Here is a 25889-nt window from a genome sequence, read left to right on the forward strand (position 1 = left end):
AACTCCGCATTTCTGCACATCAATGAAATATTGAAAGGGGAAGATATGTAGGATTTTCCTGAATCTTGGAAGTGTTCTCAATTTTATATGCAGGAAGTTGAAGATGAATAACATATTAAATGCTCATTTAATAAATGCAAAACATAACAAGGAATGAGGTTGCAATTCATGAAAAGAATTTTCAAAATCAGCCCAAAATTCTGTTCTATGACACCTGTTGAGAAACCCATATGGATTTTGAAGTTTAAGGAATTTCATGCTTACGAAAAGGTAAAAGAACCAATGTATAATAAATACAAAATGGTAAAGGAACCAACGTATTCAATATAAAATGGTAAAGGAACCAACGTATTCAATATAAATGTCATGATGGATATGCAAGTTTTTTTTCCCTTCGTTTATTTATTTTTTATTTATTTATTTGTTTGGGGGACTCTACATTATACTACAATTATATTACAAAGCCATTGAAATGTATAAATAAGCGTATGATCATGTTTAGCATAAGATTTTTATGTTGTCTTGCAATCATTCATATTTTTTTCTGGATACTTGAATTGTCTATGATTATTGGCACTTAATACACATGTAATGTAACTTGATTATTTATATAACTGTTAAAAAGCAATTTTGTATTGTAAAATATGTTTAAATTTCGCATTTTTATATGACGTAGAATTGCTTTTCAGAACCTTGATTGGTAAATAAAGATATTTTGTATCTTGAATTAGTACATGTTTCACACCTTGAACAAAGGGTTTTTGCTGCTACCAAATCACTTGGTACACCCCAAGCCCAAGCTTCGTGGTTGGGTGACTCTGCCATTGTGTGCATAATTATTGAGCAAATCATTACCAATGGTAGGTTACGATCATGGACACAAGACAAGGTTACCAGACAATGAATAATGGACCCTGATATGCTATATAGTCAAAAAAATCTACATAGTTACATAAATTAGTACAGGAAGAAAGATCTCTTTCTCTTCCCCTGTCTTTCTTCCTGAATTAAACTTTATAGTTAAAATTAAAATATGAAAAAATAAATAAAAATTGATATTAAAATCACAAGTTAAAGAGAAATTTAAGAAATGTCTATTGATTGAATACTTAGGATTTACCGTTTACATAGGTACTTTAATCACAATTATCGCATCGAGAAGTGAGAAACAATAAAATTTTACTTACTATTTATTTTTTTTTTTTCGAATCAATATACAGATATGGACTGATTGGGACACAACAAAAAGTCTAAATATGATTTTTTTAAAGAGTTTCAAATACGCAGGAACCGTCCTATATTGCTCAAGTAGTGTACATGTATATCCGACCGTAAACCTTTCTTTTCCTGCTTTTCATTTTCTGTGGAATTCATTGTCTTCCAGGAGAAATTTATCAATTTTACCACCAAAAACAAATGTTTAATAATGCATGTGTCCACAAAACTAAAATGCTCCTTATTTAAATCCATTTAAATGACATGACTATCTTCATACAGAGATATTTGAATCTATAGATGTAAACCTGTATTGTGTTTGAAAACTACTCACTGTAGACCGTCACCTGACATGTAGATATTACCCCGAGGGTGTAATTATCACATCTGGGCCTGTACACAAAACAGTCAGGGTTAAACTATCGTTATCTTGATTAAATAATAAGAAACACACAAAGATTTGTAATTAAATAGACAGAGACACAAAGGACTTAATTTCTCGTGTGAAGCATGTACTAAGTATGTTGTTAAACTTTTCCCTCGCCATTCGATTTGGTCCCTCGCTTCGCTCGGCACCAAATCTCATGGTACTCGGGAAAAGTTTACCAACATATACTTGAATCACATACATTTAGTTTCCTGAATCTCTGTCTAATTAGCATAATTCATTGTATATTTCATTAATTATTTTTTTTACAATACGTCATAATTAGTGCATGGAAATTAAGGTGTCGGGTTCACACTGGGAACGTCTTGTAAGGATTAATGATTACCGATTCCTCCGCTTTGTAAGGTAAAATCCTGATGAATAATGGCCGCTGGCTTCAGCCATCCGTGACATGCCGGTTCAGCAGTATTAAAAATCAATACCTATATAGATCAAGGTATGACATGTCTTGGATACGTCAGTCAATTTGATCCGTACCCGGATGTCAGATTATGGTCAGTATCTCTTTAATTTATTGAAATTTATTCTGATTGAATTCTTTTAAAGATTATGTAACGTGGAGGCACGCACAACGTCTAAGAATAATAACATTTAAAACTGTATTTAGGAATATTGCTATATATATATATAATATATACATCTATAGAACGATTCTTCGCAGAGTTTTGACATCGCAACATGTCGGGGAAGGTAGGGGTGTGATAGTTATTCGGCGTGTCAAATACATATGCACTCTGTGCACATTTCCCAACGTTTTTCTCTCTGATATGAAGGTTTAGAGTCCAATGAAAAGGTCTTGTTTTGCAATTTGCACATATTCCTTTGTACAAACATAACGGCTTTTAAAAGAGGAATGAGCGAGAGAATGCCGTGTAAATATCTACAACAACAATGTTTTTAATAGATCAGAAGTGTCCACACTGCTGTTTATTTTTATTCATTTATTTTTTTAAGCTTAAAAGTTCAAATTCACGGTTCAGGTCGTCTTTTGAAACCAAATACAGCTTTAATTGTTTGATTTAAAGGTATCGTGTATTTATGGCCTGTACATGTGAGGCTTTGCCTTCACCACCTCTCAAAGTTATACGTCCATGTAAAATGACCCCCCGAGATAGCCCTACGTATTATTACACAATGATCTAGACGACCAAGTGTAATAAAATGTCAACCCTGTACGATCCAGTGGTTTCACTTCATAGTCAATTTAAATTGTCACTGCAAATCATAAACCGATAGATAGAACTGTCGAAATGGACTGTTAAGTGTTTTTAAAACAGTTGACAGAATTGTCGAAACTGAAGACGAATATTACATTTAATTTAAATTTCAGTATTGTAGAAATACAAATGGACACTGGTACTAAATGAAACACGTGGGGAAAATTATACAGGCGGGTCTAAACTAAAAGTAGAAACTTTGGAACACAGAGAGAGAGAGAGAGAGAGAGAGAGAACCAATGTCCAAGGCGTGGTTTCTAATATCCAAGCTCATGCCCCCTCCCTCTTCTGCATTTTAAAGTCGCTTGTTATGGCGAATGCAATTGTCAAAATTCGTGTTTGGTCAGGAAAACTAAGCAAGTGTCCTTTACTCATTAATCTGTTAACTACGATTACTTAATATATGCTTTGTATCATTGCACAATAATCTTATGGACAAACAGAGGGATACAAATCTGAAATTTAAAAAAAAAAAAAAAAAAGAAAAAAAAAAAAAAAAAAAAAACTAGTGCTTAACGGACGGACAGGAAATACTTGGAGCAAAGGGAGTGAATTAGAACAGCCAAACTTTAATAGCCGGTCCAGGTATGTCTTTATTTAAGCGTGAAAAGGATGTATTTCTGTATTAGGTAAATTTTCCAGTTTTATGCATACATTTTACATTTATTATTCTTAATTTTTAATTATATCATTGTATATAAGTCCATTTCTGATACTTTACCCAAAACTATTAAATAAGGAAAGGCCTTTTCGTTTCTCCCCAAACATTGCAGGTGGGAGTAATGGATTTAACACAGCTAGAAGTTTATTTCTTTACAGTTTCAAACTGAATGATAAAAAACCTAAGTGACTACATTATAACACATTTTTCATGTTTTTGGACTACGTGAAAATGGTGTGTAAAAATTTAATTTTGATCATTTTGCAGAAAAAAAGTTTAAAGTAACTCAGTGCGTCTTGCTTTTTTTAGAGGTGACTAGACAAAATGTCTTTATTTCATTCTGGTTTTTGTGGGATTAAATGATCTGACGATCGACTTGCGATCTTTTTTTACTATTGTTAATTAATCTTGCGTCAAATCACAAAAAAACATGTTCACCGTGATAATTATTACAAGGTACATGTAGTTCAATGGAAAACTTGTAAATTGTAGGAACCTTCGAATCAAATACAGAGAGTGAAGAACCTCAAACCTATATATTTTTATAATGGAGGATTAATTAATTAACTTATAAGGAAGTATGTCTTCAGTTATGTGTTGTGATACATTTAATGATTAATAGGTATAATACGGTATGTGTAATATTGTGTTACAACTGGTTAATCTGGCAGGACCGTTGGCTGTACAGTCCTCTACAAAAAATAGAATTAAATTGAAAAATTCTAAATCTTTGTAGATGGCAATGTATGGAGTGCCAAAGTTTTACCTAAACTTTACTGAAAATGCCAAGAACTCGAACTTTTTTTAGAAGAATGCATCTTACATGTATAAACATAACGTATCACTTCATAAAGACTTGAAAATCCACCTTTTCTATACCGTGCACCCTTCCCCCATTTTAAGAGAAAATCCTAGATCCTAACATTTTATAAATTTGCTTAAATTCTTAAAGTATTGGGAGATTATGGCGTGAAGATGCTGTAGCTTCAAAAGGAAAAATGTGATAGAACTGAAGTTTATGAAATCTTGATATATAGAGAAAAATTCTCATTAAAAGATAAGAAATTGGGTTATGAAAATTTATCTCATAATGTGGATGATACAATCTGAGATGGACATATGCTCTATCCACGGGTAGCTGCTTTATTAATAGCACTTCCGGTTTTGAGACAATTTGACAATCTCTCCCTTCAAGATTTGAATTTATCGAAATTTCAAATTTGTAAAAATTCTTTCCTTAAAAATGAATGATATAAATGAAGAAAAAAATTCGGTGGTGCTACGGCTTTCATGTTTTACAGGTATATATCTTGTGACAAGAACTTTCTTTGGGTACCACCGAATTTAAAACTTGACCTTGACTTTGGAGTTTGACCCACTTTTACCAAAAAAAAAATCTAAACTTTAGCCTAAGCCATAACTTTTAAGCAGTTTGTGCATGAGTATGCTAATATAGTATATCTTTTGAACACAGTACTAGGGCTGTTATATTTAACAAGTTACTAGAGTATTGAATTTCCTTATGACAAGACCTTTCTTTTGAATACCAGCAATTTTGACATTGATATTGAAGTTTGACCTACGTTTGAAAAACTTCAACCCTTACTAGAAGCTGCCACACGGGGGCATCAGTGTTTCACAATCATATCTTGTTTGCACAATTTTATTTTGTACCATATATTTATGTTTTTACGTTTACGACATCCACTATACCGTAAGAGGAAATGATTGTTTTGCCCTTTTATTGTGTATATATGCTATTTTATTGACAAATTCAAATTTCATGAGACATAAAGGAGATTCTAACTAAAGCATACGTTGATGTTAAAAGAATATTTAAGAAAAATGTGTTTTAACAGATTTTACGCGTCATATTTGTTGCACCATAGCCTTCTGCTGACCTTGTTAGTACGTCTCCCCGCAGTATTTTAGGAGACGTTTTACTATTTTTGCACATTTCCACCTGCAGATATTCTCTTAAATTTGTGAATCATAAATGCATCCTACCTGGTAATAAATTTTTATTTCTCATGTTATAAAATTTTATGGATGGGTGATATAAAATTTTATGGCGATATACAACCCAATGTGTCGTTTACAAAACACCAGTCAAAAGAAGGGAATTTGAATTGAATTAATACCGTCAGTTTTATATTTGCTGTTAAAACTTTTTTTTCTTTTGGGAATCAATTTATGCCTCATTTGAAAATGACCCACACTACTGCATTTTACAAAATGAAAACAAAATAATTCAAGTTTATAGATGAAGAAAATTTTAAAACAAGATTCTAACCTCTAATTTGTTTGACTAATTAACAGAATTTTGGCTGGTATGGCTTAAATAATGCTACACAGAAAATCATTTAATGCAAACACGATGTATGTAATTCCAGTGTTCTTTTTCAAAAAAAAATTTAAAAAATATTTAACACTGTTATCATTTAAATTTAGAAAAACTTTTGTTAAGTTTAGAACCACAAATCACCACCTCCCAATTGAAACAGGTAGATGGAATGGTACTCAAAGAAATGAAAGAGTTTGTAGCTTATGCAGTAGTAACCAGATAGGAGATGAGTATCATTATATATTAGAATGCAGTGCTTTGAACCAACTAAGAAAAGTTTATTTGAACCAAAATTTTTGTTCTAACCCAAATATCATCAAGTTTTGTGAAATCATGTGCCAAAATGATATTGATTCTTTGAAACAATTATGTACATTTATTTCTAAAATTAATAGTATTGTCTGTCCTTAATTATCACCTTCTGCTTGACCCACTGTATTATATGTATATATGTTTTATATGATTTTGTACCTCATGTACCATTTACATGGTTTTGAGAGAATAAATTGAATTGAATTGAATTTTCAAGATGGAATCAATTAGTATTTAAAATAGAGCATTCTCTATACATGAGATTTGTTCAATATTTATCGTTTCCATGGCAAGTATATAGCCCCTAAATACAGAATCAATACGTATACACTATTATTGACCCATCATATTCTATCATATATACAGCACTCTAAATCCCTCTATAAAAAACATACATTTATTAATCAATTTTCTATTGCTATTTGACTCAGACTTGTTTATGAAGAATACTTAATTTCAAGTACATGTACTTATTCTATTGCCCTCTAGTCTTAATCTTTTCATAACATTTTTTATTAATGCTAAAATCCAATTTTTTTTTAGAAATAATGATTTATGGAAAACTAATTAAAAGGGAAATCCTCAAACGGAAGGTAAAAGATTAAATCTTTTTTAAAAATCGAGATAGGATACTACAACGGAAGAAAGTGCTAAAAAACAGGAAGGGGGAGACTTTAGAACACGATGTAACTTAAGAAAAAATGCAGAAGTTAAATCTTTTTTTTTTAAAGTTGTCCTTGCAAATTTAATGCCATGAAGAAGTTGCAAAGTTGTCTATATATTCTGATCTTTTCCCAAGTGCTATAAAAATGGCACCAAAAAAAAAAAATAATAATAAATAAAAAAATAAACAGTGTACATATAAAAATTGTCAACTTCTCGTTGTCATTAAAATCAACGTTTACATTTTGTTTTTGTTTTTTTTAACAATGAGCTTCCAGGAATGTGTTTTATTTCTCTCTGTGTGAAGAGAAAGCTTACGCTCAAAACAGAGACACTTGTCTCACTGTCTTTTCCCCTTCCCTCGCTTTTTTTTTTTTTTTTTGTTGAGTTTTGATCTTTAGGATTGCCTTTGTCCGTTTTAATTTTTGTTATTTTATTTTTCATTGTATTTATTTTTTATCTGAAAAAACCTCTCTCAAGTTGGAATATGGGACAGCCCCATCCAGGCTTTCAAAATGGTGAAAACGCTACTGTTAACGATAAACTTACTGAAGTATATAATAAAGTGAAACTTGTTAAACAACTCTCATGTCTTTGGTATTGTGTATTCGGTCTAACATACCTGGATGACTTTCTGTAAGGGGCGTTGTCCTCTCTAGCTAAGACATTTAACCAGTATATGACTGGATTCTACATCACACTGCTTTATTTTATTATCGAGTAACTCTTTTATCCATGAAATTTTAGTGTCGATATTTTTCTTTTCAATTTAAAGAATCAACTTGAAGGGTTTTTTTTTATTTTATGGGAAATTATACCTGCCTACCAGGTATTTTTTCATCGAAATGTAACACTGTTACGGACCATTTACCCCTATTACAGTGTGTACTGTTGGCGACCTTCAAGCAATAAATAAAAACATCCTTATTATTTTGACATGGTCTGGTGAAATTGAAAGTATACATGAATTTAAACGCACTCGAATATGTTAAATACTTAAAACTGCACAGAGATCTTAAATTTAGTTGCTGTTCAAATTCTTTAAAAAGACATTATAAATTGTCCCCATTCAGTACTTATAAACTGATAAAGGAAAAGAAGCGTCCATACTTCATTACTTCGCGGGACCCTTTTCCTTTCATGCTGACTCCTCTTAAAGTCGGGGAAGTATAGATGTTATCATAATGGATTTATCTTTTTCAAAAACGTGGAGAGGAAAGGGGGACCAAGAGGAAAAAATTCTTGTAGGTGTATAATTATAAACAGGTACATTCCTCAAAATGTACATAATTTGTGGGCAGGGTGGGACATTAAAAATGGCCAAATTGGATTTGGCAGTAATGTCTGTTTTCCAAGAAATTTTAGACAAGGGTCATGTCAATTTTTTCTGCCCCCCCCCCCCCCCCCGCAACCTTCAAAAACAATGCAAATGCCTAAATTTCAATGTGAATAGGGGATGGCCTTTCTCCGGGTCCGTGACCAAGAACGTAGTACAATGTACACATAAAAAATGTTTTCTGGTCTTTCAGATTATTTTGTTTAGATTTGAGATAATAAATACTAAAATAATCAATTAAAATTGGTCACAAATTAAACAACCGCAGAAAATATTTTGTTTATGAGAAGAAGACAAATTTCAGTTATTCTTCATGAACAGCGATAGAATACTATAGTTACCATCCCATCCCTTCAACCACGCAGATACTATATAAATTCGATCTCTTTTCACTTGTGATATTTTTCCCTGACTAAAATCTTATCCTAAAATCTGATCAACACGAACTATAAAGTGCAATCGCATCATCTTGGGAGTAGGTCTATCGTATCTCATACGTGAAAGGCACATAAAATACAAACATATAATAATAGCTCTGATAATTTATTTACATCAACTGACTTGGATTTCTTTTTCTTTTTCAGATCTAGAATGAGGAGACAGTGGCGTACAAACACTATATGCCTTGGCTTGGCTTTTATCAGTGTAACTGCTTGGATTTTCTCTAGCCAAATTTTCAGTTCAAAGAGGTCAAAGAAGTTTGTTGATGAATTTGAAGTGACAAGGACCGTGAACAAACAGTATTTGTTACATCCGCAGGCTGGGGTGGAAAACGTGGAAAACAGGGACAAACGCTACTCACAAGTCAAGCAGGACGAAGTGGTGTACGAAATTCTGAAAAAAGAAGGAGGATTTTTTCTTGACATTGGTGCTCACGATGGTCAGTTTTTGTCGAACACTCTCTGGCTGGAGAGAAAACACGAATGGACCGGGCTTCTGATCGAGGCCAATCCGGAACTCTGTGAAAAAATAGATCAGTTAAAACGGAATGCCTGGAGACTATGTGCGTGTTTGTCAAGAACTCAGAAAAGCGTCTCCTTTATCAAAGGGGGTGGTGTGGGAGGGATCGCAACTCACATCGATGAGCACCACATGAAAATGCTGGACCAGAAAAACAAAATAACTGTACCCTGCTACAGTCTGGAGCAGATTCTGGATTCTATTGGAATTCACCATATTGATTTTTATTCACTAGATGTTGAAGGAGCAGAGATGGCCATTCTAGAATCCTTGAAGCCTGGACTAGTGTCGGGCGCCTTCACGGTTGATGTTTGGTCCATTGAGTATAGAGTGTGGGATGGCCAAAAAATAGTAGTGGACGAATCCATAAAGAATCTGATGGCCTTAAGAAACTACTTTAAAGAAATAGGAGGATATTTTGAACATTCACAGTTGTCAACGGATGAAAACAACAAGGATGGTTATGCTCTGGATGTAGTGTTTGTTCGTACAGCAACATGGTGTAAAACCCGAGAAAGTTTTCCTAACGGGACAAGCTGCCCGGGAAAGGAGAAAGTGTTTCATATAGAAGACTATCTCATGGCCCCTCACCCTATTAGAAGAGTGGAGAATGCAGACAAAATGTATTCCCAGGCCGAGCAGGACAAAGTGGTTTACGACATTGTTAAAAAAGATGGCGGATTCTTCGTTGACATTGGTGCGCACGACGGACAGTTCCTATCCAACACGCTGTGGTTGGAGAGAAAACACAACTGGACAGGTCTTCTGATCGAAGCCAACCCTGACCTCTGTCGGCGAATAGATCAGCTGAAGCGCCACGCCTGGAGAATGTGTGCTTGTCTGTCCAGCACGCAGAAGACCGTGTCCTTCATTAAGGGGGACGGGGTAGGGGGCGTCGAGGAGCACATTGACCAACATCATATCAAAATGTTGAACAAACAAAATAAAATAGTGGTACCCTGTTTTAGTTTGGAAGATGCTTTAAATAAAATCAAAGTCAGCCATATTGATTTCTATTCACTAGACGTTGAAGGCGCAGAAATGGCAATATTGGAGTCTCTAAAAGACGGACTGAAATCGAAGCGTTTTACTGTGGATGTTTGGGCGATTGAGTACAGAGTGTGGGACGGACAGAAAGTGGTTGTGGAGAAAGCTTTAGAAAATTTGAATGCATTAAGAAAATATTTCCAAAATATTGGTGGATACAGTGAACATTCTCAGCTTTCTAATGATGGGAATTTTAAAGATGGATATGCGTTAGACGTTGTGTTTGTACGTAACGAAATGTGGTGTAGGACTCATGACAAATTACCAGATGGTAATCCTTGTGCGAAATAACGCAAGTGACTCTCAAGGAGAGTACTTGAAAACAAAGAATCTCAAACACATCCGTTTTGATATTGAGTATTTTTCTATGAGAATCATTAAAATAATATGAACGTCTTGTTGAATGTTTTTGCAAAAGTTTTGTTTCGTGTTAAGAATTGAAATGAGATTTTTCCATATCATGCAGTGTAGAAATAAAATGAACATAAATTGTGCATATCTCAATAACTTGTATACTTGGTGTATATTGATGAGCGTGGTATGTACTAATGGCTAATGACACAATAAATGTTACGGTGATATACATGGATATCCAGGATATATGAATTAGCTTATAATGTATATTTAAGTTTGAAATTATCAACTAATAAATATAAAAAAAGCCACAGCTGAAACTTTTGAAAATCAAAGTTCGACTTGAATGTCGTTTGTTTGTGGCCAGTGGCGGTTGTATCTTTAATGATGGTGTGGCTTAACACCCCCCTCACCCAACCTACACACATATTTCGAAATTTAGAAATCTGCAGTAGACCATAAGTAACATATAATCGAAATATAGCAACCATTTTTTACAGTATCCAAGGGGAGAGAGAGCAAATGATCTAAAAATTGTTAAAATTCGACAATTTGTGTGATATGTGCTTGTATGTGTGTGGACGATGTGTTAAAGAGGGCGTGTGTGTAATGCGTTGGTACGTAAGTGTGCAATGTTATAACTTTCTTTCGATTGCAATTTCCAGGTTTAAAAAATTCCAATTTATAAAATATTACTGATGTATTGAGGATTTGTGAATTTTTACCCTGTAATTTTATAATTTATTGGAAAAAAAATTACTTGTTTCAGACATTAAATTCTTGTTATAATAAGTGCAACGTTTCTCTCTTTTTAATATATATTTTTGTAACTAGGTTCCTAGACAAACGAATGATGCAAGGAGTCAACGAACATCTTTAAGTTTTCAGGGAACTGTAATTTGATATAATAATTACAAGCTTTTTAGGGATATCTATTTGTAAGGTCCAGCACTCTCTTCATTTACCTATATTTAATTATAGATTTATTAAGCTATTCTATAGTAGCTTGATTGAGCAATTTTGTCATATCTCTCTGAATTTACAATTTTCAGCATCTTAAAAAAAAAGTCACAGACGTAGTTATACTAGTAGTATTTAACTTTCTATTGTTCTAAAAAGAAATTCACGAGAAAATGTTTACTCGAACGACATTGCTGTTGATATTGTAAATGTTTGGGGGCTACATAAAGCAATTGGATGACTTCTTTAAGGAAATTACAGCTGGTCAAGTTTGGTCAGCAAGACGATTGATTGGCCGTAATCTTACACTATGCAGGGTAAACAAACGTGTACTTATATATACGTGTACATGTCTCACCTCGTACAAGGTATGTATACCAGTAGTTATCCAACCTATGAAATTGAAGGGTACATCATTTGCTTCCAATTTAGTGTTTAGATATTCAAACTGTATCTTTTATTTGCAATACTTTGTTTTACCAGAATAAATACAATTTTGCAAAGTCATGTACATGTATTTACGACTTTTTGTCTCTTTCGCATAAATTTGATCTATTTTAATTAAGCTATGTAACAATTTAAAGCAAAATCAAAAAATTGTTCTGGACTTGATTTGATCACAGAATATTCTCTTTTTTGTGGATATTCCATCATGATTCGAATCGACTGCAAGTAAAGAATATTATGACGACCGTATTTCTCTGACTACAAGTGTAGACATATGATGACAGACGTATGCCTCTGACTACAGTTGTAGACATATTATGACAGACGTATGCCTCTGACTACAGTTGTAGACATATATTGACAGACGTATGCCTCTGACTACAGATGTAGACATATATTGACAGACGTATGCCTCTGACTACAGATGTAGACATATATTGACAGACGTATGCCTCTGACTACAGATGTAGACCTATGACGGACGTATGTCTCTTGGTTACTATGTCATGTGTAGACATATGACACAGAGTGGTTACAATGTACACATATTATGACGGACGTATGCCTCTTGGTACATGTAACTATATGTGTAGACATATATTGACAGAAGTATGCCTCTGACTACAAGTATAGACATATGATGACAGACGCTTGTCTCTGAGTGACTATAAGAGTAGATGTATGCCTCTGACTACAAGTGCCAACGTGGCCATTTTCTTTCCCGGTCCTTGATATTGCACACTATTACAACAAAGCTTGCAATTCAATCATGTGTAACAGCCATTCCTTTGAATAATTTATAGAAGATTCTACGGTCAATGAAAACACATAGTCGCTGTGGCGTATACCTTAGCTACCCCTGGCAACCTTTGTTAACGGCTTTATAAGCTCCAGGTAACAAGCGCCGTGAATTTAATTACAACACGTGGATAAATCGATATAGGCTGAATGTAGTCTTCCAGCTGTGATTGTTCTTAAATTTCAAAATGTATGATACAATGTTAGTACATGTATAATAGTGCACTCTGATCGATATAATCATGTTTACAGATCTGGATTTATTTTGTAGGAGGCACGTGTTCTTTCATGTTGTATTTTCTTTGATCTAATATATGGATATGTAATGTGTCTTGACAAAATAGTTATTGATTTATTCAAAATTTTTAGGAAGGGACATTTTGTATTGCTGTAATAATTTCATTTTTTAAGATGTGCAAAAGACTGAAAAATGATAATTCTTTTAGTTAAAAAATGAATCTGAAATCAGAAAAGTCGAAATTAATGCTTCCAGTAATACTATGACATGGTCGTTGGAATCGGGGGGGGGGGGGGTGTTACATGTACAAAACAAAGTAAAATGTTTATAACCTTAATAGGGTTGGTGCGGATCCAGCTTTTGTTATGATATTGATATAAGGATCTGATATTTTACGTACATTGTATACCTATAAAGCATGGTATAGCTTACAATTTTTGCTGATTACAAGTAGTATTTTTTTTATCTCATACAGATCTGTCTGACTGTAAGTCCTTACTTTAACACTACAACTATAAAATAATTAAAAAAATGTAAATATTTTCTTATCATATCAATATAATTCACAGTAGAATGTACACTTTTGTCTCGGAGTATCGTCTGAAAAAATGGTCCAGTTATGTTTCATATTAAAAGTAAAAAAGGAAAATTTTTATATGATTTACCCCATTCCCAATCCATAGATATTTTTTTACAACAGCTGAACACCATTAAAAGTCACAAAAGTCGAAATTATTTATTAAATGAAATGAATTAGATGCCATCGCTTTCAAATTGGAATATAAAGTATCCATGAATTTAAAAAAAAATTATTCCTGTAATATCTTTGGCTGGTGAGCAAATTTTATTTTTATTCCGTCCGAATATGGGGCACTTTATATGAAACGCATTTCATTATTTATTTTTTCCATGTCGTATTTGTGTTAATGATTTTTATAATAATATGTATATTTCATAGAGTATAGGATTTTCATATATATGTTTATTTCCTAGAGTATAGGATTTTTTTTCGTTAACAGACAAGATCTTGTGTACAGAAATATATCGAACTGATAGTATTTATTTTAATGGAGGTTTGACGCTCTTTAACACAGTTTGTTTATAAACCATGTCCTGTTAAATGGGTACAAAGACAAACGGTCACGCGTGACTCCACACTCGGAAAGCGAGCATTGGGAAATCGTAGCCATTTTAGATCTTTGGCAGCCAAGAACACCTTCCCGGATTGTTAGCAAATTATCTGGTCAGTATAAATATATATTGTTATGATCTTTTATTTCATTGCTGAAAAATAGTGTTCAACAATGCTAAGACGATAATATCACATGGGTTTACAGAGAGAATCATGACATCACAGTGTTGAATTGTAAAGGGGTATTTTTACATTTACTTGGGAGTAATGTATAGTTGTTGTCTATAGTGAAGTTATTTCATTAACCTTGTTAACAGTAGATATGATACTTTTGTTACTGTTGACATGCATGCCACATACCAGTCTTTATTTCCCACATAGTTTGAATTCAATGCTATATTTTTCCCCCAATCAATACTTTCTGTATTTACAACACATCATACCTATATTCTAAATCCACCTTTTTTTTTTTCTTTTTTTTTTTTTTTTTGCAAAACAAGCCCCGTTGTCTGATAAATATTTGATGTGTGATGTTTAAGATTGCTCACTCCACTGGTTTCATTTTATATGCTCATTTTTTTTTTAAAAAACTAAGTCTTAACTTCCCGTGTGTAATCAAAATTATTGTACTAAAGACGCGACAAGTGTAATATACAAGCGGAACAGCGTATACTCAGTATTGTGACAGTTTTGTTTATTTTTATGACTGTCACAAAAGGTATATTGTTTGATAGTTAGGCGTCCTAAAACAAACGGAAATGATATATTTAATTAAATATACATTATGATAAAGGTCAGTCATGCAAATGTGGACCAAAATATCTATCTTACTAGAGGATGTACGTGTACGAGTACCATTACCATAGGTCAGTGTATATAAACTAAATCATGCAGAAAGAAAAATTAATCCTCTGATCAAATGTTACCAAAATTCGCTCGTCTTTGCATGAACAGTGATTTGTATATTATAAAAGACTATAGAAATATCCCTTAACAAGATTAAATAATCAACAGAACTCAATATGCTTGTGTCAACAAGTCAAAGTAATATCTGGCAAAGGTTTTTTTTTTTTTAATAGAATATACCGCTTTAGGATATCAGACAGTAATATATATGTACATACATGTTACAACTGTGTTTCTTGCTGTATATACAATACGTATTCATTAATTTAGTTAAAACCACAATGCAAATCTTTACCCCTTCATTTTAATATGACGTTGTCAGAGACGTCTTATCGAGCTCATTTTCCACCCTGAGGGTCTTTGATAGAAAACAAAAATTGTCCAAAATTGTCAAATAGCAAACTTTGTTGACGTGTAGACCAAGGGAGTAAAATAACATATCATCTGACCTTTAAAACTTTTTTTTAAAAGTCTAGCCATTTATTTTTAGAAAATCTCTGTTTAAATCCTTCTTATGTTTGCAACTGCCACTTGAATGATTTTTTTAAAGAAACAAGTTCTTAATGTGGGTTATGACTTGCGATTAAAAAAAATATCGTTGTCCTTGCATTACTTACAACAGCGTTTGATCCGAAAATCTTTTTTGAATTGGACTATACATTGTATATCCATAGGCATTATATGAATATAAATTAATAACAAAGGTCCAAAATGTACATATACAAACGAATGAAAGAGACCGATAAGAAAGAAGAAAATTCTTTAAACTCTTTTTAATTATTTTATTCAGGTACATTTTCTTTTTTTAAAAAAGGTGAAAAATGAAATTAAAGATAAGCACTATATGAATACTAGTGTCCTTTCTGACATAATTTATTTTATCAAATAAACTGTGCAATATGACTAGTTTATTTGATAGAATAAATTATGTCAGAAAGGACACTAGGATTTCTTATAATACCACTTACAGAGACTGACACGTACGAGTGAATTATTCGATTTCAAAATTCCACTCAAGTTAAATGCAATAAGAAAAGTAAATTCAGCACTTCTTATATCCTATGATTTATATTTTTTTTTTCTTTTGTAGAAAAATAATCATTTTTAAAGCTCAGCCCCAAAATATTGCTAAAAGCCATCTAGGAAATTGAATTGAAAATTTTCTAGCTATCTTGAATTTAGTGAATTCTAGTTTAATCTATGCCTTGTCAGTTTTACATGCAAGATCCCGGATTTACGTAGTCGGGACACTTCGTGGCAGGATGTATGAATGACCTTGAGGTGGAGATCTGAGTGAGATAAAGGTCTTATAACGCGTTCAAGTGTAAATGTATGCTGAGCGTTGCATATTTCATTTTTACTATTTCTAATAATTTTTACTATTTCCTTGTACATGTATGTAGATAACTAGAGTATCCCTAATTCTTACACAAAGGAAGTTTATCCCTACAAAATGCGCTCAAAACATTGATGAAAATGTCCGAGAGAAATATATATATAATATTTAAAGATAAAAATTCTCAAGTAATTGAACATATCTGATTTTCGAACAGGTTCGAAAAAAAAAATTCTTAATGCGGGTTATGACTTGCGATTTAAAAAAAAATGTAATATTTATTGGGCCTATACCTTTGTCCTTCCATTACTTTAAACAACGTTTGTATTTAGATTCGAACAAGTTCTTACAGGTTACGGTGTTTCTCATCTTGAATGGATAAATTTTTATAAAACAAATTTTTTTAATTTAGGCATTCTATTTACAGGTACCTTAGAAGGCATTTTAACGAATTCTGGTATTCATCTATTAAAGTGTCATAAATCAAATAGAATCTACAATAAATTTTTAAACTAATGAAAAAAAAAGTTTGCTGATATCAGTACTTTATGTTTCGATGCACTATGTAAAAGCTATATTATGATTCTTATTCTGATTACAACACATGACTCTCCCTGACACGTTTATTCTTAGTACCTGTAATAAATGTTATTATACACCAAATATTGAAGTTTAAAAGTGCCTTTTTGCAAGTTACTCAAAATAATTCTTATTGAAAATAATTTGAAGATTTTCTTCAAATAGCCTACAAAAGTATATTCAATAGAGAATATTTCAAAGATCCTTTACAAACATGTACCAGTCAATCATTTCGGAGTCTGGGGCATGTTTTACAAAAGAACTTACTGTCTTTCCAAAAATGTTATTGAAGAATAAACTTTGTTCTTTTGACTGACAATTTGCCTTCCACCAGAGTTTGAACCGTTGGTTCCCCTACGCTCTATATACGTTGTAGGTATTAAGTAGCCAAACTAAGCATGCTAAGTATATATGTAGTTATGATGAGCAATGGTGCTTTTTTTCAAAATTGCGAATGTCATGGCCTCTGTTTCAAAGCGTGAACCAAATTCAATTATTTTAAAGATTTTACGTGATGTTCAGATGACCTATAAGACCCATAGGCCTCTTGTCGTGTTCTTATAAGAGAACCCCTAGTATGCATTTTATCTGTAACCTCTAGTCCGCCCTTATTTTCTTTTTAGATGTCTCCTGGTTAAGACGGGTCTAGAATCGTTGATGCCTTTTCTCTGCATTTATATAAATTTAATTTTATGTCTGGTTTCCTTAAAAATGTACAACAAAGGGGACCACTGGTCTCTCTATTTATGTACAATACAAGGTGACATTTGGTCCCCCTTGTGTTGTAAAATATAAAGTGACCTTAGGTCCCCATAATGATCAACAACATAAGGTAACCTTGACCCCCTATTGATGTACAAGGTGACCTCTGTTTCCCGTAACGATGTACAATATAATCTGACGTCTGGTCTTGTACAGTATAAGGTGACCTCTGGTCCCCTTTCTGTTGTACAATATAAAGGTGACCTTTAGTCTCCATAATGAAATAAAATATATGGTGACCTTTGATCAACCTACTGATGTACATGTACAATATTAGTTTACCTCCGGTCCACCTACTGACGAACGTTAAAACTGACCTGAAGGCTCTGTCCCCCTATTGATGTACAATATAAGGTGACTCCTGGTCCCCATTCTGATGTACAAAATAAGGTGTCCACTGGTCCCCCTACTGATGTACAATATAAGATGACCTCTGGTCCCCCTACTGATGTACAATATAAGGTGACCTCTGGTCCCCCTACTGATGTACAATATAAGGTGTCCTCTGGTCCCCCTACTGATGTACAAAATAAGGTTACCACTGGCCCCCTACTGATGTACAAAATAAGGTTACCACTGGCCCCCCTACTGATGTACAAAATAAGGTGGCCTCTGGTCCTCTATATGCTGTAGAACAGAAGATGACATCTGGTCTCCCTTTTGATGTACAATATAAGGTGACCTATGGTCGCCCTAAAGATGTACAATATAAAGTGACCTCTGGTCTTATTCACTTTTTGTTACCTCTGGTATTCGCATAAAGATTATGGGAAGAAGCGGAAGTCTTATTTTGTACATGAATAAAGATTTCATAGCTCACAAATTTGGTTTTTTCACTGAAAGTCTAAAACCTCACATTTTTGGCATTAGAGTTAACTACAGGTTGTCATTGTGTCCGTCTTATTATAACATTCAAAAACAAATATCGGCACAATTACAATTTCGGATTTTCCTTATAGTAAATTATATGCAAATTGGTCTAATTTTATTGTAACAGACAAGCACACTGACAAAGCCATTTCAGTTCCAACAGTTGTTGGTATTAATGTTTTCACTGGATACAAAATTACTAAAATTCTATGACAACCTTTTAGTGCCTATGTTGTTTTGGTTCATCAGAATTGTGCTTTTCATTTAACTTGATTACCAAATTTTATTCATTTTCATGCCAAGGCAGCTCATCCATAAAATGTATCCATAAATTGTTTAATACGAAGTGTATATATCTCAGTTGATTCGATACGCAAGAGCATGCTCTACGTATGAACAATTTCTAAAACGAGGTAAATTATTGACAAGCAAGTTGATGAAACAAGAATATCAGCAATCTCGTTCAAAGTCATCATTTCATAAGTTCTATGGTCGATACAATGACATTGTCAGCAAATACAATTTATCATTGAGTCAACTGCAGACTGACATTTTTCACACTAATTGTTAGTCCATTATTTATACACTGAATTGACAGCGTATTTTTCCGTTATTTCTCGATCATGACAAGGAGCACACGGCGGGTGTGACCGGTCAGCAGGGGATGCTCACTCCTCCATGGAACCTGATCCCACCTCTGATGTTTCGGAGGTCCGTGTTTGCTCTGCTCCTATTTTGTATTGTTTTATGGACTTTGATTTTGAATACTGTTCGTTATCTCCATATCCTTGTCAGTGTCTTTTAAAAATATTTCTTTTAGGCCATCCTTAAAAAATTGTTTGTTTGGAATTGCCACCTGAAGGGTTTCAGACACAGGAGGGAGGGAGGGAATTTTTTTTTTCAAAATTGAAGATAAAATTTAAATTTTTGATAAAAATCTCAGTAAACAGTAATTACATTTTCTGACTTTAAAAAATATATATACCATCAATAAAGAAAATAATTTTGCATAGAGCTGACCTACATTTTAGTGTTTTGTATGGCGCATGCGATAACAGGAAAAAAATTGATTAAATAAAAAAAATCTTCCTACTTTTGGTCAATAATTTTTTTTTCTGGAGGAGGCATTTCAATGAGGCGGGAGGCAATTCCAAACAAACAATTTTATTTTGGCCTTATTCGGAACCAGCTGTCTCTACAATTATGATAACTTTGTCATTTGACTTTCAAAAACATCATGTTATGGGTTGAAAATTCCTCATGTTATGTGTACAAAGTTTTTTTTTTACTGTTTTTATTGAATCATGGTGTGGTATATTTTAAATAAACTATATCTGAACATATGCAAATTTTAGTTTAATTTTCCTAAATTTGAGCTTTCGATGTCGAAAGAAATTAAAGTAGGGAAGAAAGTAGTCATAAAAACAAAACTTACTTTTAAATAAAATTTGTGGAAAGACAGATGTATTAAAATAAAAAATGACCTTTTGGAATTATTGTCTATCATAACATTTTCTATTCAAAAATTATTTTCTTTCATAAACTTAATATTATGTTTTTTTATCATAATTTTGAACTTTATTTTGGTAATATTCAAGAAGGCTCTTTTATCCATTCAAATGTCAGAACTAGCCATTCATATGTCAAAGTTTACATGTAAAAGAAGGTATTTTGTTGTATATTGAGGAAGTAGCAGTTCTTTATTGAATCTAGGCCTGAGGCCATGCACAGGTGCTTTGAGCCTGGTCAGCCGCAAGGGTCATCGGTGCATGTCACGTTATTTCAATTATCATGTTCAAATCCAAAAATGGTATAGTTTCTCACCTTTCCGACTTCCCTAAAATTATTCTTGAATTTGATTTGTTAATTACCTGTAATCCAAGGGCAATCTGGTGTCGCTGGAAATTTGACGGACCCTGGTCACTTCCATGCGATGCCTTGAACAATAAAGTTGTAATTTTTTATAATCTTATTTTTCCTTTGTATTTACAGGTATGTTACATTTTGGTTATATTTTTAATGTTATGATTCATCATATAAGTCTAATTTTGTTATTGTATTTTCTAAATTTGAGCTTTATTTTAAGTCTAGAAGTTATACTTTTTAAAAACATGTATGTTTATAATACATTGTAAGTTTTTGTAGCTTCTGTTATTTGAATATTAATCATTGCTAATGATTTACATTGTTAAGATTTATTTTAAATTTATGAACTTTAGAGGGTATTTTGTCACATTTATTGGTCACCCCTCTACACAGTCACCAGATTCTAGTTTAAGGAATATCTATAAAATTAAAACATTTTTTTGTAACTGGTGAGTGTTGACTGATGTTTGTAAAAATATCACTTCTATGCGACGACTTAAGACAAAAACTTCAGATTTTAAAATCTTGCAAAATTAATAATTCTCTTTAAAATTTTTTGTGTAAAAGATATCTTACCACATTCCTTTTAAAAAGTTTAAATTAATTTTTTGTTATAACGTTAATTAAAAACTTATATGAAGAATTAAATTTGGTCTTAAGTCGTAAGTCCTTTTTGTAAAACAGGCCCCTGTTCCTTTATGCATGTCAATATAGAAATGTTGCATTTTTCTTCTTTGATGTCATACAATCGCGTTAGTAACTAAGATTACCAACATTAAAATTAGATTCTCTTAAGATTTTGGCAACTTAAAATTGCGTGTCAACATTTTGCATAATGATATAAATAAGTCGCCTGTCTACGTAAATATGTTGTATATTACTGTAAGTCTAGCATGTAGAGGGCAGAAGTATGCCGCCATAAAAATCATTGATTTTTTATTAACACAAATACCTGTAATATACATTCGAAGATTTCTTGTAATTGTACAGAATAACATGACGAGGAAGTACGTGAATCATTTATTACTGGATGACCGCTGTTATTTCAAAAGAAACCTGAGCGTTTTTCTCATTTGCACACACATAAGTGCATCATATTTCATTATTGAAACGACAGTAGGACGGACAAAAACCTTGACGTTTTTCTGTGACAATAATCAATAGCTTTGCTTGATCGTCTCGGAGTATTGGTCTGTCAGTGGCACTAAATCTGCCTCTACCTCAATCGCATCATCTCGGGTCATTCCGTCAGGGGTCGGATATATTAACATCACCGGATGTTAAAATTTTATACATTTCCTGTTTATTCAAATGTAGTCGGAAAGTCCCTTCTTTAGTATATTTTAGGTAATAGCATTACATTGAATAAAGTTAAACTCCATATTCCACAGATAAAATGTCTCCATGCATTTATTTCAAAGATTGAAAAAGGGGGGTTGTCTGTACCAAGACTTCATCAATGCTTTCAAGTGAGGAAGACTCGGAAACAAGGCTGCGAATTCAGTTATAACTTCTGATTTCATTTTGTGCAAATCTCGTACTGTTTGTGAACTTATATTACAACATGCAATCAGAGCAAAGTTATCGGTGATAGGTATATGAAATAATAACAGACGAAAGCTTATCAATTACTAAAAAAGAGTCTTTGCAAAATTTGTGCAGAAAAAAGGATTTCTTCGATTTTAACTCAAACCATAGAAATACTGACTTATTCTTTTTCCTTTGAAACCTTTATGAGTTACACCATTTAGCTAAAACATGTTATTTAAAAAACGCGTTTAACTTTAAAAACTTCTGCTAACTTCAATTTTTATCTCGACAAGATAAGAGTTTTTTGCCATAAAATTTATCTTTATGGTAGAGTGAGCCCTTGCTCCTTTTTTGTTGAAAAAAAGATACGTACATTTTTAAACACATTTAAAAGATATACTAAAGAAAATGTAGCAAGCACCTACTTAATATATAGGAAAGATCTTGTTAGTCTTTTTATCAAGATTTTTTATTGCCCTCTTGGTATATGCAAGTTATTTCATATAGTTTTTACACCTGTAACGTTGCCAAATTTGAAGAATTTACAGGAAGTTCTGTTTGTGTTATTATAAATGCAATATGTGAGAAAATTGAGCTAATATGGGGACGTCTTTCACCTTATTTATAGAACAGTAAGCATTTTTCTCCGACAGCTAAATTGGCCTATTTTCTTACAGGAGGCAATGAAGAAGATCTGCATGTAAAGATGACAGAACAGCAATTTTTATTTTAAAGATTTTATCGTGTGAATGGCAAGGTTAGACTGATTGAGATTTTTTGAAAAAATAAGAATTTCAGTCACCTTTTTTAACTAATAGAATACAAAATATTCTTCCTTATTAAAATTTATATTGATCCCAATGATACGTAAAAAAAAACAATATAATGGAAACACTGTCTGAAAAATGAAATGTTCTTAATAATTTCTTCAATGATATATATATGAAGATAACGAACAGTATTCAAGATCAAAAGTCCATACAACAAAGCAATTCAGCTCTTTTCTCTCAAAATATTCTTAAAAATGAAATAATGCCTATAACTGATTATTTTGTTTGAGGTAATAAAGATTGATTTTCTTTTGTAGGTGGACGATGAAGGTTACTTTCCGGGGTGTCATTATCTGGCTCGCCGCCATAGGCTTCATGGCGCTCGTCTGGAATATGAGCTACGGCCAAGGCGATATAAATACTCCGCAAAGATCAGACTCTAACTACCCTGTACACGAATTCCATATACCGACGGTAAAGTATGACCCATACAAAACGTCAACTCCAAAAGTATCATATAACATCAAAGATCACATACGCGATCCACATCCAATCAGAAAGGTGGATAATATAGACAAAATGTATTCACAAGCAAAGCAGGATCAAGTTGTGTACGATATTTTAAAAAAGGATGGTGGATTTTTTGTGGAGATTGGTGCGTTTGACGGACAATTCCTTTCCAATACGTTGTGGTTAGAACGTAAGCACAACTGGACGGGACTTCTTATCGAGGCTAATCCGGATCTCTGTCAGAGAATAGATAAAGTTCAGCGCCATGCTTGGAGAATGTGCGCGTGCCTTTCTAGTGCAACAAATCAAGTAACCTTTATAAAGGGAGAAGCGGTCGGTAGTGCGAAAGAATTCGTTAATGAACATCATGCAAAGCTTTTAAACAAAAGTAAAACAGTGACAGTTCCATGTTTTAGTTTGGAAGAAGCTTTAAATCACGTTAAACGAAAACACATTGACTTTTTTTCGTTGGATGTAGAGGGCGCAGAAAAAATGGTATTGCAGTCACTCCGAAAAGGGCTTGAATCTCAATTATTCACTGTTGATGTTTGGTCAATTGAGTATAAAGTTTATGATGGAAGTAGAAATGTAATTGAAGAATCTAGAAAAAATCTTCAGTTTTTGAGAGCCTACTTTCAGACCCTCGGTGGATACTTCGAACACTCTCAGTTGGAACCTCTCGTTCCTTCCCCGCAGGATGGCACTGCATTAGATGTGGTGTTTGTTCGTAAAGATGCCTGGTGTAAGTCTCATGTCAGTCTACCAGACGGAACCACTTGTCCTGGTAAAACCGTTGAAATAAAAAACTACATAAAGGAACCCTCTCCTTATAAGATAAGAAGCAATGTGGACAAAAGATACTCACAGGCGGGCCAGGATAAAGTTGTGTATGACATTCTTAACAAGGAAGGAGGCTTTTACCTGGAAATCGGCGCCTATGATGGAGAGGGTCTGTCTAACACAGTGTGGCTAGAGCGAAAGCACAACTGGACAGGTCTGCTTATCGAAGCTAATCCGGATCTCTGTAAACGAATAGATAAAGTTGAACGCCGAGCTTGGAGACTCTGTGCTTGTCTTGCAAGTTCAACCAAGAACGTTACATTTATCAAAGGCGAAGCTATTGGTGCTGTGCAGGAAGAGGTTGATAAACATCATGTCAAATGGATAAAGGGAAAAAACCTTGTACCTATTCCATGCTTCAGATTAGAAGATGTTCTTAAATATATAAAAGTCAATCATATTGATTATTTTTCACTAGATGTTGAGGGCGCAGAAAAAAGCATCTTGCTAGCCCTACAAGACAGTCTGAAAAAGAAAGTATTTACTGTTGACTTGTGGACGATAGAATATAAAGTTTACGATGGACAAAGAAATGTCATAGAAGAATCTGTGAAAAATTTGAAATTTTTACGTGAGTATTTTCAGGATGTCGGTGGATACACCGAACACTCCCAGTTAGAACCTCTCGTACCATCTCCTAAAGATGGGACTGCATTAGATGTTGTGTTTGTTCGTAATGAAGTTTGGTGTAAGTCTCATGAAAAACTGCCAAATGGAAAAGACTGTTCAGGGAAATCAACACCAACTAAGTCTTTCAGTCTTACAAACTACATAAAGGAACCCTCTCCGTATAAGAAAAGAGAAAATGTGGACAAAAGATACTCACAGGCGGGCCAGGATAAAGTTGTGTATGACATTCTTAACAAGGAAGGAGGATTTTACCTGGAAATTGGCGCTTATGATGGAGAGGGTCTGTCCAACACAGTGTGGCTAGAGCGAAAACACAACTGGACAGGTCTGCTTATCGAAGCTAATCCGGATCTCTGTAAACGAATAGATAAGTTTGAACGTCGTGCTTGGAGACTCTGCGCATGCCTTGCGAGTTCAACGAAGAACGTTACATTTATCAAAGGCGAAGCTATTGGTGCTGTGCAGGAAGAGGTTGACAAACATCATGTTAAATGGATAAAGGGAAGAAATCTTGTACCCATACCATGCTTTAGGTTGGAAGAAATTTTAACCCATATAAAAGTCAACCATATTGATTATTTTTCACTAGATGTTGAGGGCGCAGAAAAAAGCATCTTGTTAGCCCTACAAGACAGTCTGAAAAAGAAAGTATTTACTGTTGATGTATGGACTATTGAATATAAAGTTTACGATGGACATAGAAATGTTATAGAAGAATCTGTGAAAAACTTGAAATTTTTACGTGAGTATTTTCAGAATCTTGGTGGTTACACCGAACACTCCCAGTTAGAACCTCTCGTACCATCTCCTAAAGACGGGACTGCATTAGATGTTGTGTTTGTTCGTAATGAAGTTTGGTGTAAGTCTCATGACAAATTACCGAACAACGCACCCTGTATAAAATAAAAACATTTTGTACTAGTTTTACTCTCTCTGAATTTTGACTATTTATACCCGCACTTTCTAAAGAAAGTTCGGGTATATTGTTGTTACTCATGTCCGTCTGTCCGTCCGTCCGTCTGTCACACTTCCCTGTACTTCTCCTACATTTTACATAGTAGCCTAATCATCTTTTGGGAGATGGTTTGTGGTGTCATGTAGATGTGCAGTAAGATTTTTGAATTTTGATTTTGCCCCCCGGGGAGGGGGGTCAAATGG

General features: G+C 33.4%; 2 protein-coding genes across 4 annotated transcripts; both read left to right on the top strand.

Moving 5' to 3' along the window:
- Positions 1–1907: 1907 nt before the first annotated feature.
- Positions 1908–10786, top strand: LOC134228977 (uncharacterized). 3 transcript variants are annotated; one of them, XM_062710678.1, is made up of 2 exons: positions 1908–2157; positions 8781–10786. In XM_062710678.1, exon 2 carries the CDS (start codon positions 8788–8790, stop codon positions 10492–10494), a length of 1707 nt encoding a protein of 568 aa, XP_062566662.1. In that variant the 5' UTR covers positions 1908–2157; positions 8781–8787; the 3' UTR covers positions 10495–10786. The 3 variants fall into 3 exon arrangements, with proteins under 3 accessions (XP_062566662.1, XP_062566661.1, XP_062566663.1); XM_062710677.1 differs by lacking the exon at positions 1908–2157 and adding an exon at positions 3390–3509; XM_062710679.1 differs by lacking the exon at positions 1908–2157 and adding an exon at positions 3390–3465.
- Positions 10787–14018: 3232 nt separating this feature from the next.
- On the top strand, positions 14019–25771 carry LOC134228979 (uncharacterized). Its single transcript, XM_062710680.1, has 2 exons — positions 14019–14243; positions 23069–25771. Exon 2 carries the CDS (start codon positions 23076–23078, stop codon positions 25635–25637), a length of 2562 nt encoding a protein of 853 aa, XP_062566664.1. The 5' UTR covers positions 14019–14243; positions 23069–23075; the 3' UTR covers positions 25638–25771.
- Positions 25772–25889: the final 118 nt, after the last annotated feature.

This window comes from Saccostrea cucullata, unplaced genomic scaffold (assembly GCF_032062105.1).
Source record: "Saccostrea cucullata isolate Sc308-1 unplaced genomic scaffold, CSIRO_AGI_Scuc_v1 ctg59, whole genome shotgun sequence".
NCBI classification, from domain to species: Eukaryota; Metazoa; Mollusca; class Bivalvia; order Ostreida; family Ostreidae; genus Saccostrea; species Saccostrea cuccullata.

Bases quoted from the DNA above. Each gene is read 5' to 3' on its own strand.
- LOC134228979 (XM_062710680.1), top strand. From the start codon at position 23,076: ATGAAGGTTACTTTCCGGGGTGTCATTATCTGGCTCGCCGCCATAGGC.